The sequence below is a fragment of the Botryllus schlosseri genome, chromosome 4, assembly GCF_051294905.1.
Source record: "Botryllus schlosseri isolate E-star chromosome 4, Bs_hap1, whole genome shotgun sequence".
NCBI lineage: Eukaryota > Metazoa > Chordata > Ascidiacea > Stolidobranchia > Styelidae > Botryllus > Botryllus schlosseri.
Genome location: NC_137239.1, coordinates 23,211,750 through 23,228,176, shown reverse-complemented (window position 1 = coordinate 23,228,176; position 16,427 = coordinate 23,211,750). Strand labels below are relative to the sequence as shown.

Genomic DNA, 16,427 nt, shown 5'->3' with positions numbered 1-16,427 from the left:
TAAAGAATGGAGGGAGAGAGAGAGAGAGAGAGAGAGAGAGAGAGAGAGAGAGCGAGAGAGGGGAAGGGGGAAGTCTAAAACAAGAAAGATGAAGACCGACCACCGTTACATGGTGAGTTATAGGCTGTGTGACCGCAGTTAGTCATTTCGGTAACCTATATTATCTATTCATTATATCGCATTTTACATTGTGTGTCTTGGGCGGATAAAAATAGCACCGCCGATTATAACGATTAATATGATGATACCGATTTCAAATGCTCCTCGCTGTAAGTGGGTGTATCTCCGATATTCCTCGAATAGTAAGACACCGATGTTAATAGCACAGAGTAATCGGTACACGTCGGTACTGTGATCTATCTACAGCATTTCAGGATATGCGCATTGCTTCTTCAAAGACCGGTGCAGCATAAAACATGGGATAACGCTTATGTTCAAACACAGCTCCTTACTGGAATAAAAGCCATATGGGCCTTCCCACGCTGCCCGAAAAACAGTCTTGTGACTACAAAAGGTTCGTTTAGTCGTTTTCTGAAACATTATTTCGAGAATAGATTATTCAATTTGCTCTTTGGATATAATTTAATGATCATGCAGGCAAGGAGGAAAACACGGAACACCGACTATTCGTGTTGTACTGGGCTAATATAGCAAACAAAATACTCGTTCTATGCCGTAAAATTTGACCGTGTATCACTTCTAACTTCAAAATATACTATTTTGTAATATCCTACAGTGATCATTTAAAAATGACTAGCAGATTTCGCAAGCAGGTGTCAACAAGCTTTGAAAAGTCATATTATATACCTGGCATAGATAAAAATTCTAACGCAGTTGGCACACTGGCACAAATTTATATTTTGACAATGCAAATGACAGAAATGACTCAGAAAGCCCAAAATTGACTTGAAATTCAACCATTGCTTTCATTTTTCAAGCAGATACACTATAACGCTCCTGGATACAACTTCAACATGTACTCCACCGTGTTGCTGTGTCTCAGCTTTTTCGCCTTTGTGAAAGATATAAGCGCAGGTACTGAGATACATTGTCTGCACATTCTAGGGATGGTGCGAACCCCTAAAAGGTTCGGGTTCGTGTGAACACGAACTAACGACGATCCTACGAACTTACTACGGAACGTGATGGTAATGCTAATTCCAAACAATACATTTCCTCAGGGCATGTACAATAAAGGCCTATAACGAGACTTTAGCAGCAGAAGTTTTATAATACGCACGAACATCACAGATCCATGGTGAAATTCAATATGGTAACGTGGTGATAATCCAATAAAAAATCTAGACTCAACTCGTCAACCTCCGTCAGTCAAGACTTTAGCAACGTATATGTAAGTGTTTTGGAACAATTTCTGTCTATATCCAATCGAAGTAGTCAAAAAGTGTTTCGTTAAATTCTGTGTCACGCGAAATATAAATAACGATGTATGAGTTATTCGCCCGCGATGAGAGTATGTGAATGTGTACTATTAACACATAGCACCACCGGACACTAGTAGTTCTCCTGGGAGGATAATTTTCGGTCCTATTGATTCTATGCACCCGACACTTCAATCTTCATAGTGGTGGCCAATCTGGCCGACCCTTGCGTTGGGAAAGCCTTGTGTACCACCTTCCAAGGTTCATTTGCGAGCGCAAATCTCTGAGATATCGAGGTTCACATACCAAACCGAACCGTGAACTGAATATTCGCACCATTCCTACATATCGCACCCATATAGTTATATACTGCAATTTAAATATTAGTTGTTCATGTTCGGCAATTCCACGTGGTCATATGCTTTTACATTGATGCCACATATGTGGTATAGGTAGGCTGTAATCCAGGGGCGGGCAACTTCTCCAGTCGGCGGGCCGGATATAGGAAAATTAAGTACTTGCGGGCCGGAATGCAGAATCGATACATTATTCGCCCAGTTATCCATTTTATACACGGAATAAATCGTATTTAATGAATGCATTTTAGCGACAGCAATGTCACTTCAAAGTCACTTCTCGCCGATAATGACGAAGACAATGTGGATTTGAGAATCATAGTGTCCTATATGGTGAAGACAGAAGCAAATCTCACGGTTCAGTGAAGTTGGTCTACGTCACTCTTTCCATTTGGCTAAAGGCAATTTGACGGTAGTTTGTGACCAGCTTGCCGAGCGCGAAATTTGATAAAAGGGTATCTATCGAAAGCTATCGCGTTCTTGATTGCGAAAATATAAATTTTATTCTGCTCGTGACCCTGGAAACCCCCCCCCCTCCATCAAATCAGACTCGAATGCTGCAATGTAACGGCGTGTGGTATTATGACGCAACCATGCCGTCTGCAAGCAAGTAAGAGTAGCGCAAACCGCAAGCGCATTGGCCATTGTTGCGCAACCGTCTGAGCAGCTCAGGGGCAAGTTCGCACTAGAGTGAAAATTCTTAACCCTGTAGAATACGCTTGCGGTTTGCGGTTGCTTGCTCCCATACGGCATGGCTGCGTCACAATATCAAACTCCGTTACAATACAACATTCGAGGCTGATTTTGGGGAGTTCGAAGGCCACGAGCACAATGAATTTTATATTTTCGCAATCAGTAGCTTTCGATTGAAACCCGTTTTATCAAATTTAATGCACGTCAAGCCGGTCAAAAATTACCGTCAAATTGCCTTCAGCCAAATGTAAAGTGTGACGTAGACCAATTTCACTGAGCCGTGAGATTTGCTCATGTCCACACCATATAGGACACTATAATGCAAACTTACCAAGATATGAATTCGTTAGGGTTGAGTGTATGGGAAATGCCGATAATGCAAGTCTTCTCGCTTCCACGAACTTACGCGTAAGCTCCACTCTCGCACGCCGCGCCCACATGTATATAATTACATATAGTCACTAAAATTTGACGTTTATTCAAGTAGTGGGTAATCTCGGTAGACTGGGGCCGCGGGCCACATTATCATGTAAGACGGAAAACTGTCCGCGGGACGGAAAAAATCCCGTCGCGGGCCGGATCCGGCCCGCGGGCCGTATGTTGCCCGCCCCTGCTGTAAGCCCACCTCGGGTACATTATATTATCAATTAGAAGAAAACGCACCGATTTGGCATTATCAAGTGACGTACCAGACTGATTTTTTGATTTTGGTTTTGGGTACGCGCTTTATAATAAATCAGAAAACATGTAATCAAGGTAACCCCAATATCCATCAGAAAACATGTAATCAAGGTAACCACAATATCCAGCGTATCAGGAAAGGAACTCATTTTGTATTCGTGATGATCCAATATAATGGTTTGCAATAAATTATCCTCAGGGACGGTCTGCTACGACCATTTGGGGTGTTTCAGCGACGGACCACCATTCTGGGACGTTGTATACAGGCCAGTGCCGCATTTACCGTGGAGTCCAGAAGAAATCGGTACTGAGTTCTGGTTATTCACACAGTAAGGGCACTAAATTTAGAAGGCTATATGTTAATAACTCGTAGCATATACAGCATTTTGTTATATCTAGTATTCTATATATGATACACAAACAATATTGATGATTATTGTCTGGCGAGCGCGATCGAGTCGATGTGACTGTAATATATACCAACTTGCTTACGCACCCGTTCCATACTAATTTTGCCACAATTCCACACCTGCTTACTAAAAGGTTAACACATAACACGTACATAATTATTGCGAATTATGGTGTTTGTTTATATTGTATACTTTGGCGTCAAACCACTTAATTTGCTGTCATTATCCCCCAGTTTGCCCCATTTAACGTATGATTGCTGTTGGTGCTTGTAATCTACAGAAAACGCTTCACGATTTACCGGTAGGTTGAAATGTCCGCAGTGAGCACCCCTAGGCTGCATTACAGCATAGGGTTGCATTAAAACAAAAGTTTTTAACATTGCTTTAAAACAATGCCTTTAAAAAATTTATTAATTTCAAAAGTTGTATTATTATTACTATTGTGTAAATACTTTTCAAAAACATGGGGTATTACCTGACGGACGAATTGCACCCGATATAGTCGACGTATACGCTATGCCATGGTTAAAACCCTCCGAATTGTCGTCGCTTCAAAAGTTATAGCACGTAGATATACAGATCATTGGTTTGGAATAGCTGATCTGATGATGATGACCACCGACCGTAAAAATGCTGAATGACGGTGTACTCCTGGTTGAAGATATTTCAGGTCCGTTCAAGACCGGGCTCGGAATCCTTTTTCGACAAAGGAGCCATAATTACCCTGCATCTTCCATTGTCAATGTCAATCAAATGTGAAGTCAAAATTAAATTTTCGTGACGTCATGGCTAAAAACAACAACAAAAAAAACAATGAAGCTACATGTTTTGAACAAGGGCAATGTTTTGAACATGTGTGTTTTAAATTGATTTTTGTTACAACGTATTGAACTCTATATGTGTGCTATATTATAATATTCCCGCGTTACAGGAGTAACAAGAATACACATCAATCCCTGTCTTACAATGATAAACGGACGATTACGAACTCCAACTACAATTATAACAAAGATACCCGAGTTCTCGTACACGGTTTCAATTCCGCAGGAGAGTCGGCGTGGGTTTTGGTGAGTCGATTGACTGTAAGAAGAATTGGCTAAATGCATGTAGTTGGAGATCAAATTTATAATTTATTCAAATCTTCGAGAACTGAATTCCCCAGTACTGTTATCTATCTCTAAAGTTTGGTACGATCTCAGCGAAACTTCTATTGCATATCTAGATCTTCTGTATGCCTGTAACACACAGATTTTCTAAAGCGGGTCATGCGTCACATGCGCGGTGACACAAGGGCTATATACTATATCGACTAAGCCGGGGCATGAACCAGAGCCGGACTGGATGTTCGGCAGGATTTTTTTCATTTTTGGCCGGAGTCGGAACGGAGCTGGATTCGTACTTTTTTGGCACGGTCAGAATTGCTATTGAGACTATTGATGAGCCTCACAGTTGTAACTACCAACTAAACTTCAGTAGCCTCCGATACACATCTGTGTTCAATACAAACCTGTGGATTTTTATCGTCATGTTTCGTTTGTAGCAATATTTAGTATATAACACAGCCTGAACCCGTACCGTATCATCTATTGTTTTTGTGATTTACTAGAAATAGGTATTCCATTTGATTAATATTATCGGAGTTTTTCGGCGCGGATCTGGTTCATTTCAATAATCCGACCTGGGAGTCGGATCGGCATCGGACCACAAAATTGAAGAAACAGGATCCTAGTCGAATCAGAGAATTTGTCGATCATAAATTTGTCGACATAAATTATTATCGCATGTGACGATCAAAAAAATTATTCCGTTTCCGACAGTGTAGAGTAGTTGCCACGTCATATTTGGGCATCAAAGCTAGAATCAACTCATTAATCATGCGGATGTGGCCAGGAATTCGGTTTGTCCTGCAACATTACAAGTTATGGAATGTGCTGCTAACAACTTTTGATGGGTAGTTAATATATTTGGAAGCACTAAATCAAGCAGTCTTTCTGCAGAAAAAGAGGAACAGCTCATTGCTTTACGAAACGCTGTTACCACAAATACAGATGAATTTTGGCTGTCTGCTTTCAAATCCTATTCCATGATCGGCCTAAAAGCAATCAAAATGATATTATTTGCATCTTTACGGTCATCTTTAAACTTGACTTTTCGGTATGACTGAAATTAGAAGCAGCATGCGAGAGAAACTGCTGCTTGGGAGTAACGACGAAATGTGTGCGTACATTTGTAAACAATGCAAACTCGTTTAAGTTGTAATGTGTGTGTAAGGAAGTATTAGCGCGTGAAAATGGCTTCTTAAAGCCAATTTTCTTTTATTGTAAGTCTGCCGCGAGCGTTAGAAAAAGCTTTTTTCCAGTGTACCACAAGAGCTGAAAAAAATTGGGAACCACTAGCTTATAGCCTAGTAAATCACTCTCTTTTTTGGTCACATTACATCAGGGGTCTCCAACACGCGGCCCGCGGGCCGCATGCGGCCCGCGAGGTCCTATTTTGTTGCCCACGACCTGATTTGAAAAAAATTCAGAAAAACGCTTAGTAAATCATGTTGAAACGCTAAAATTGATTTCAGTTGAAACATAATGCTGTTGTTTTTCAAAGTGAGCCATTCTATGTGCCCACTATCACTATTACTCACTAGTTGATACGGCTTCGGCATGGTAATATCATTCCATGGATGAAGAATTTGCTGGTACGAATGGGCATATTGCCTTGACGTGCAATGGCCCACCACTGCCAAGACCGAGACGCCTGCAAAACGACTTCGGGCGCTCCAAAAGACCATGCTTTACGAGGAGATAGTTGTCTAGCAAGTAGGCCTACCGTGTATAGCTAACCCCAATATTGATTCTTCAATCCATGGGTGGCCAATCTGCAGCAGTAGAAGGAAAATTATGCGGCTGTCGACACTTGTAATAACAACCTTAAGTTTTCGCAGATACCCCCTGCATCAGCTGTATCTGGGAATCTGATCACATTGGCCGAGAAAGGATAAATATTTAATAGTAATATGTGAAACTATACTAATATTTATTGACGAAATTCACTCATGAACATGAAAAATTTTTCGCGCTTCGCGCGACTACAGATTGGTTCTCTGTGGCTCTTTACAACATAACTACTAACGATTTGGTGCGCATAGTAAGCCGATATGTGCATATAGATTAGTTCGGAGTGTACCGGCAATGGACATGGACATGATAACGTGGGTATTTGGCCCCAGTTAGTTTATCACGACTAACCACCGGTATGCGGCCGCAGGCTACATGAGTACGCGAAATGCGGCCGTGAATTACAAAAATGTTGGCCACCCCTGTTTTAGCGGCTAAAGAGTGTTGTCATTGTCAGGTATCGTGTACAGCTCATAGTCCAAAATATAATGACATTGATGATCATGATACTTTTTGTTGTATTTGTGTTTGTTCAATAAAATATTAGTTCTTTTGTGGTGACTATAACCGTCGCCTATGTTAGAAAGCACAGCGTTGTAATAACGTAGAGTTATCAGACGTGGTTGTTGAACTGCGTTGCCTACTTTTATATCGATATTGATGTCATGCGGCCCGCGGCCTCCAGGAATTTGGAAAAGTGGCCCGCGACCTATTTTGAGTTGGCGACCCCTGCATTACATCCAGTAAGGTTCGGAAACGAAACAGCTCATGGCAAATTTTTTTATGGCAATACGAACCGCACGGCGGAATGGGGTACCATCACGGAAGTTGGCTCTCAATTTACCAACTATAAAGGGACTCTGTTCTGTAGAATATGAAAGATCGATTGCTCGAAAGAGAAGATTTGAATATCATTGTCGTTAACTGGGAGAAGGGCGCGGATCCGAATATTTACGGGCAAGCCGCTGCGAACACAAGAGTAGTAGGTGCGGAAATCGGGTATCTTATCCAAGTCATGAAGGTAAGGTATCTCTTATAGTTCGATATGTGTTTGCGTTTGCCTGCAGTACTTCAACCGTCGATTTCGGGTAGATAAAGGATTCTTAGACTGTGGTGCGCCGACTGGGTTCAAGGCGTGCATAAAATCTTACTTTTGTATTTCAAGGTCAATGCAATTTTGTCATGTTATCGATAATAGTATTACTGAGAATAATTATTCTACTCTTGGTCCCCGTGCGGCCTTAATTGGAGGGATTGGATCACCCTGCTATATCTCAGTAGTGTAGGCATATGTTAGGGTTACCATATTTTGGAAATCTGAAAATAGGACACTTTTTCAAAGTTTTCGCAATACCGGAGGAAAATCCTGACAAAATGGTAAATGCTTTGCACTTCGTGTTCGGTTGACTAAAAAAAGGTCAACTTTCTCGCTAAGCTCCGAAAATACAGTTTTCCTTTCACATTAACAGTTGATTAACTAAAAAAGGTAAACTTTTCGGCTCAGCTCTCGCAATAGGCGCCGGTGCGTTACTTCAGCGCAGATTCCCTGTAGCTCAGTCCAATTTTGCCCTATATTTACTCAAAAGAGGACAAAATCTCAAAAAAAGAGGACAAAATCTCAAAAAAGAGGACCTTTGGGCGTCCTCCGAGGACACTTTCAAAAAATTCAAAAAACAGGACAAATCCTCTTTAAAGAGGACGTATGGTAACCCTAGCATATGTGGATGCAGTGGAGAGTAGCCTCATTTTATCGCTGTATAATAGTCACGATGTTTTAGGGTTCTTTTAAATAATACCAACGCTAAGATTTCCACGTATCCTTTCACATTGTTCCTTCGATATTTTGATTGTTTTTGATACTTTGATGCTTAGAAGCAATACTATAGCCACCGACAGCAATTCACCAATTCAGAAAGGGGATTCACATTTTCACACTTTACTACGCATTCACATATTTGAAAAAAGTGTGGCTACCATCACGATAATGCATCATCCCAAAATTTCAGGAAAACAATCGGGCTAACCCGGGAGATTTCCACATCATAGGCCATAGCCTCGGAGGACATACAGGCGGATATGCCGGTCAATGGTTATCAGCGAATCCCGGGCTCTCGTTAGGAAGAATATCAGGTTTACGCAATCATAAAATATATGATATTCAGGGTATACGTTGTTACGCAGAAATTCTGTATAGGTATGGACGCCGCTGGACCGTACTTCGAAGGCACCGATCCGATTGTAAGGCTTGATCCTACTGATGCTCTCTTCGTTGATGCCATACACACTGACAGCGATCCTATACTTGAACTTGGATTTGGGATTTATGAGCCTGTTGGACACGTGGATTTTTATCCTAATGGTGGCAAGGATCAACCCGGTTGTCCTGGTAGTGAATTTGATGAGGGTACGCTTCCTTGGCAGTTTTGAAATATTTCATCCATATACGGATCACATATAATATGGATGAGCATGTTACAGATATTATCCACTATGGTGTTGGGATCAAGTCACTACCTTCGAGTCACGAGTCATCTCGAGTCATTGCAGATTTTGACTCGAGTCAAGTCAAGTCAATCAATCTTCAAAGATGACTCGAGTCAAGTCAAGTCACTCGTTTTTTGGAGGTGACTCGAGTCAAGTCGAGTCAAGTCGAGTCAAGTCAAGTCAAGTCACGAGTCAAGTCACAATTCAAGTCAAATTGAATTTTCGAAGTATGAGTGATGATTCAAAGTCATTAAATTTTGCTAGCTGCGTGAAAGACGGATTAATTTATCATTTATCTTGAATCAAATAACGGATATCTAGTTAAATATACATGCAAAAAGACGTTGTATCCCTCCCGCACACGAAGTACTGGTAATAAAATACGTGAGTAATTGTACAGCGACATGATACAGTCAGTTAATATCAACCAAAATATGGGACCTAATACGAAGCTTCAAGAAGTTGAAACAAATTGATATGCCACAATAGACTACATTACCAATCTACACATCCGTGAGAATTTAAACGCACAAACCATAATTGTTCGATTTAAATCATACAAGAGGGTTGGTAAATGTGAGCACTGCGCAACGTAACCATCGAGCCGTCTAAGAAACAGAGACACATTGCTATTTAGATTAATCTTCTTCTACTACTACTTTGACAACGTAAGCTGTGATCGTTTAGTTTGCGGTCAATTTATTTATGATCTAACAATGGATGATAGTGTAACGTAGAATCAGTTAATGACTATGGTTGCCCTCACAAGTGACACAGGGGTATCTCGAACAATCCGAACATACACAAGATACAGTGATTTATTCAAAATCGTTTACTTGATGACTTGAATTGACTCGTAAATTTTGCTCCGAGTCACGAGTCAATGTACATTTTTGAAGCTCCGAGTCAAGTCAAGTCATATGAAAAAGTTGACTCGAGTCATCCCAACACTGCTTCTCTATAGGCAATATACCACATCGTTTGTTTAAATTTAAATTGCCAACTAAAATTAGGCTCAAGATGAAAAGTGAACGGCTTAAGCCGACGTGAGAGATTGGATGCACAACAGAACGAGTTACATTCACAGGTGCGTGGTGGAAAATCTCATGCAGTCATTCCCGTGTCCACGAGCTTTATATCGATTCGATAGTGAATTCAAACAAACCGATGAAAGGATATAAATGCAGCAGTTACGCGGCGTATCAACAGGGATCGTGCCCCAACTGCCCATTAGGAGGATGTCCTGCAATGGGGTAAGTTACAAGGAGCAAGGACACACACCTCGATTTCAGTTGAAGTTTCAAAACTTTCAAAAGTCATATATTTCATGATTTTACTTTGTATGATAATTATTCGTCGGCTACAATTAGTTTCCTTTACTATCAGATAGTTTTCGATAATTGTAGCTGTTTAAATCGCATATGCGATGTAATATTCCACCTCATGAGGCAATTTAAAAATTACTTGCCTTCACGATAGATCATAACTGAAGGGATTTGAATATGGCCATATCGTCCGCGTAAACTTGATCTGCCAATTATAAACAAATAGCCCAAACCAGTGTTGGGAGATTGTCACTGTCATCCAAGTCGCAAGTCGCTTATAGACAACCAGAATTTGACTTGAGTCAAGTAATTTTCAATCTCTTCAAAAGTCACAGCTCAAGTCACACAAATTTTGGAAGTGACTCGAGTCAATTCGAGTTATCTCAAAACTTTCCTATTTCGAGTCGATTTCAGGACACAAAATATTTTCAGTTTAAGTCATTCAAATTGGTGTACGGTTGCCGATACATATGCATTATGAATATATGGAGTTGTCAAATTGGGCAACGTGCTTCTTCAAAACTGGAATAAGCCATGGATTAGTTGTGTAAGCTTCTGATAATACTGCTCACAGGTTACGCGCTACTGCTAAATACTATAGGAGTAGGTTAAAGCAAGTGACGTGTCATACAATGCTGCATGCAATATCACATATCTCCCAAGATGAATTCAGACATACGTGATACGCAGAAATACAACTTTGCGATCCTCAGCAGATTCCACAAAAACGATAGTCGAGATGTGGTACCGATGGATCAAAAATCGGAAAATGATTGCTAACCCTGAAATGTTCAGCCGAAAACAGCAGATCTTTTGCTGGCTCCGCACTTTGATACAAGCTCTACCTATCGCGCACATATACATGAATATCCGTCTTCTCAAAAAATACGTTCAAAATTTGTTGCTCGAACGTGTCATCGGTCCCCACCCGGTGGGTCCAATGACACACGACCCGGGGACCTATGACACATATACCTTAAAAAACTCGAATGTGACTACTTTTCTTTCTCAGTATTATAATCTAAGCTAGAGCAAGCCAAAGAAGAATGTTTGGTCGCAACTGTCAACAAATAGAATAAATATTAACTCAAATGTTGTCATAAAATCACGTTTCGATTTAGGCTCGGACTTACAAATTTGAGGGTACATACATATTGCCTGAAAATCGACAGGGTGACTTCCACATACCTCGTTATAGCGATAAAACATCATATGCAATTATTACATAAAGATTTTCTATATGTAGGCATGTTTCATTTGTTTCGTGATTAGTATGCTTGATTATTTTGCTTGATTTGGCTATTGTATCATCGGTCCCCACCCTACGAATTTTATACATAAATCGAAAAAAAGTCCACTCAAGGAAAGTACTGAAAAAATAATAGGTGCCATTATATAGCCTGATACAAGCCCTACACTTCACAATAAAAATGATTGCTAGTTTGTTCGTGTTGAAGGTTACAAAGAAAAATGTATATGTCGACCTAAATTTAGTTTACACCCCCTAAAACAAAAATCATCTGTGAGAGACCCCATTGCCCGCGGACGTTTAATTTTTTTGTATGTGAGGAAAGATTTTGCCAGCATGCAATTGTGGAGAAGTTCACGGAGTGCAATCATGAAATGATCACAGAGAATTTTCAAAGTATTTTCGGTTCCAGTGATCCATCGGTACCACATCTCCCCTACTTATTAACTGAAGTTATGCATTTCCAGTCAAGACCATTATGACGGCAGCTACGTGCACATTATAGCTGTTTTGTATGAGATATCGCTGCTGATCGAATAAACAATAGCGCAAACTTTAATGGAATCCAGTACAAAAAGGCTCAAAATTAATAACGCGGTCACCGGTCACTTCCCAGTGTAGCTGAGAGGATCAGAATGCCTTGTGAATTCAATGACCTGAAAATTGATGCGAAAATTTGTCTCCGAGGCACGAGTTATGTCAGATTTCGCATATCTCGAATCCGACTGGACTCACGTAATTCTAGGATAGTGACTTGAGCCAAGTCATGGCATGAGTCATCCCACCACTAGCCGAAACTGAAAGTAAACAGATTTAGTGGAGATGAATTGAAAATATATATATTTGATGTAGATATATAGCCCGAATTGTAGTCTAATGTACTTATCCTTCATTGCAGATACTACGCCAACGAGAATGCAGATTCTTCTAAGGAAAATGTCAAGTATTACTTGACTACGGGCAGTAAATCACCGTATGCAGAAACTTAAGGCTCCGCTTGGCACTTGGCAGTGTATACATCTATATCATAATCAATCTACAATTACGACAGGTGCAATCACAGACCTTGGAATAAAATCATATATTCGAAACGAAACAAGGTTCATTCAGCTAATGATAACTCAAAGAGATTGTCGACGAGTTTGCCTCAAATTTTTATAGTAGAGACAAGTATTTTACGTTGGATTATATTCTCATATATGCGGTTTTGATTAGGGATTTGGAATGACGATTTACTTGAGTTAAGTAAGAAAATACTCCACACCAACTTGGAAGGGATATTATGATACCTGATACTTAAAGTCATAAGCTCTGTTGAAGTTTCGACTTATGTATGTGTGTTAATTTCGCACATACGGCACTTGTGCTTTTCGTCGATTAAGGTCATTACGCCACAAAATGACTTTCATTAATGTTCAGTATTACCCTGCATTAACACAATGAGGTCAGCGTTGAGCAGCCCAGATAAAAGACTTGCGTAAGAGATAGGGATGGAGTGGGTGGAGTTTTCTCGTTCGGGTATGACATGTGAGAGTCACATATCTACAGAGGTGGAGCCAACAAAGCTCTCCTACGTTTGCAGGATGGACTCTCTGATCCCCTTGAAAAAAAACACCAATGATGGCCTGCGTTAGGAAAACATTACCAACATTACCAAGTATATAGTTGTTGGCTATACCGTCAAATTATTAGCATTTCCGGTTCTTCTTGCTCGGCGTCCGATACGAATCCATCCCTAAACTCGACTTGATCAAAATCAGCACATATTATCACTTTTTGAGGAAGCACATCTATAGTTTCTACAATCCATTGCATACGAAATGACAGAAGACACTCAATTTTTCAACTAGACCACAGCATGAGTTGTTGGTTGACCTTGTTAGGTAGCTCAAAGTTGTCGGCTTCCGTTATACCTAAAACGATCTTGTCGACAAGTAGTCTGCTACCGACAGCGGTATCTGATTTCGAGGCTGACGTATACCGCTATCAATTTATGGGGCTACACATATATCCCATGGGGTCTCAAACATACGGCCTGCTGGCCTCATCCATCCCGCAAGATGCTTTCATCCGGCCCGCGAAGCAATTCTGAGTAGATTGAAAAGTACTTGTATTATCCAGCACATTTGTAGCAATTGTTTGGATTTTTTTATATGAAATACTTCGATTGAATAATCCCTCAAGACAGCAAATGTCGAGCATGTTTATAGGTCACATTATGACCGCCGGACTGCGGTTTTGCGGTTTCACAGCTGTGACATTGTCACCAAATTTCTAGAAAGCCGAAAAGTCCACACTCAGTTCACACTTTTATGGAAAGAAACCAAAAACCAGTTATTCACTGACGCGAAAGCGCCAATTAGGAACCTATGAAGGTTTAATGAAAAATATATTAGTTACACAAAAATATAATTCAAATATATGTGGTCGCACTGCTGTATTTCTTCTGACTCAACAGGTACCCGGCCTCAGAGTAACCCGAATTGCGATTTAATAATAATAATAAACCAAATTCCGACGTTCGCGTCTACAGTTACATCTATTTTATTCCTCACAACGCATATGCGTGGTCAACGCTAAATAATGACTGAAAAGGGAGCATGGAAATATGCCAACTTACATCGTGCCACCGTGCTCTATCGGCTAATCATCGCATTTTGTCAATTCCATCCTTCGCGAATTAAGGCAATGCTAGAATAGAACCTCTATGAATGTAATATACTATTATGTGTATATACGTGATAATAAAGCCTACATTAGGGGCATGAGGTAACATTTTGGAATCAGTTGTGAGTCCGGCCCGCGAGCGACATGAACGTTTGAATCCGGCCCGCGACGCAATTTGAGTTTGACACCCCTGATATAGCCGATTTATGAAGACCACCGAAGATAACATTCAAAATCGAGAGTCCGTAACAGGCATACAAAATGATGAGTGGTAAAACAGTGAGTGTCAAATGATGTCCCAATTGTAAAATAGGTATCAGTTTCATTAGCAATGACCGTCGGATGATTTGACTTGCTTTTCGAACCTATTACAAACTCTTCCGTATTCCATGGTAGATGCAGATATACTGGGCATTATATGAAAAGAAGAAGTTAAGACCGCTTGATGAAGTCAAGCAATCAACCACCGACCTTGGCCTATAGATTAGGGTTACCATATTTCTGTTACCCAAATTCCGGACACACTTTAGCGCCCACTAGTGGATTTAAAAATGAGTTATGACGTCACAATAGCAAAGCTTCGCTCATAGACCAAAGGTGATCCGGTTCAGGAGTATGTGTCTGTGTGTTGTGTAACCGGGACATGAACAACATTTTTCAGTCCCTTCCCGCCCAAATAAACAATGACTTTGAGCCCACCATGGGGTAATAGATGTAACTTCCGGAAGCGGGGCTTGCTATATGTATGTGGTCGTTAAATTTTTTTGGCTGAATTCTGTCAATACTATTGGTTGTTCCATATATTGCTATTTAGTTACTACTCTACGCCTACATGATCAGAGTTAGCGGTATAGCTGGTAGAGGATGACGAGTTCGAAAATACAGGGAGCGTAATTGTACATCGTTAAGTCATGTTCATGTTCATGTCCCACCGATAAGATTGTTTATCATCCTTATGCCGGTGCGTACCACAGAGCTTTATAAACACCCCACACACAGTGGTTTCCCACTGTTTATGGTCGCGACTCCATTTCCAATTTGAAAATGTTCCGTGGCCCAGATCAAAATTTGACGAGGTGATTACTAAAAGAAGTCAGCACCTTTGCCCAGACTTACTCACGGGCTATTTTGGAAGCTGATTACGTTCAACATATTCGCGAACCCCAGAATAAAGGCAAACGACCCCCACGTTTGGAACCACTATCTGCGAATAAAGCATTTAAACGGTATATTCCTAGAGATCGTTAAGCATTTAAACGGCCTTAACGATCTCTAGGAATATACCGTTCTCCTATAATTGCGATTACAATTAGGCTTATTCCAGTAAATGAAGGTTGTTTTTATTTATATTTTATTGCAGTTTTTCGAGGGTGGTAGTCCACATATTAAAATCAATAAATGTGATAGTAAATCGCGCGCAACGCGAAGAACAATATCATGCATCAGCATAAATATTCCCCAAAATAATGGTTTTATGTTGATTTACGGAAAAATTATGAGCCTACGTCAGGTCTTCAAAATTCCGGACATTTGGCATATTTTAGAAATTCCTCCCGGACGCTAGTTTGAACAGTGAAATTCCGGACATGTCCGGGAAATTCCGGACGTATGGCAACCCTACTATAGATATAGTAACAAAATGGAAGGACGTGCTCAAAAGATGCATGTACAATGTACAATAGTGCGTTAGGGTTGTTCAAAATTATTTTTTTCTCCCGGATTCCGGCCATTCACTGATTAAATTGTCAGGTTACCCTAAAGTATGCTGCACCCCAAATTTGGTTCAATTCTTGATCGGTGAATAATCCGAGAATTATCAACGAAAAACTCAAATAACTCCGCTTCTACTGGTTCAGGGGTGGCCAACCTTTTTGCCATTCACGGCCGCATCTCGACTACTCATGTAGCCTACGGCCGCATTCCAGGGGATAGTCGTAATGAATGAGCTAGACGCCAAATACCCGTGTTAAAGTGCCTATGTCCATTTCCGGTTAACTCCGGATTAATCTATTTATTGATATAGGCTTACTGGACGCACCGAAATCTCGATCGGTCACTGGTAATGTAAAGGAACCGTTTATGGTCGTGCGAAGTGTTCAGATTCACCGGTATAGAGTTGATGCAGGGGGTGTTTTCGAAAATTTAGGGCAAGTCATAAATTATGTTGCATCTTCGGGTGGGCCAATTGTTATTAGTCACTTTGTTACATGCTGTTATTTCTTGACCTCCAATCAGGATTGTCGGTATAGTGAGGAGCACATGATTCCGAGTTGGTATTCCATATGAGGTGCT

The 16,427-nt window shown here is 40.6% G+C and overlaps 1 protein-coding gene across 1 annotated transcript; it reads left to right on the top strand.

Moving 5' to 3' along the window:
* The first annotated feature begins 910 nt into the window (after nt 1-910).
* Nucleotides 911-12,567, top strand: LOC145437479 (pancreatic triacylglycerol lipase-like). Its single transcript, XM_080314735.1, has 8 exons — nt 911-1,035; nt 3,309-3,438; nt 4,451-4,586; nt 7,282-7,431; nt 8,417-8,540; nt 8,605-8,814; nt 9,982-10,147; nt 12,367-12,567. The coding sequence occupies exons 1-8, from the start codon at nt 975-977 to the stop codon at nt 12,455-12,457; spliced, it is 1,068 nt and encodes a 355-aa protein (XP_080170861.1). The 5' UTR covers nt 911-974; the 3' UTR covers nt 12,458-12,567.
* Nucleotides 12,568-16,427: the final 3,860 nt, after the last annotated feature.

What these genes read in the sequence shown, in the direction of transcription:
- LOC145437479 (XM_080314735.1), top strand. Translation starts at nt 975, where the DNA reads ATGTACTCCACCGTGTTGCTGTGTCTCAGCTTTTTCGCCTTTGTGAAA. An exon ending in ATCTTATCCAAGTCATGAAG is followed by an intron (nt 7,432 to 8,416) that starts GTAAGGTATCTC and finishes CCAAAATTTCAG; the next exon opens with GAAAACAATCGGGCTAACCC. An exon ending in TGGTAGTGAATTTGATGAGG is followed by an intron (nt 8,815 to 9,981) that starts GTACGCTTCCTT and finishes TTACATTCACAG; the next exon opens with GTGCGTGGTGGAAAATCTCA.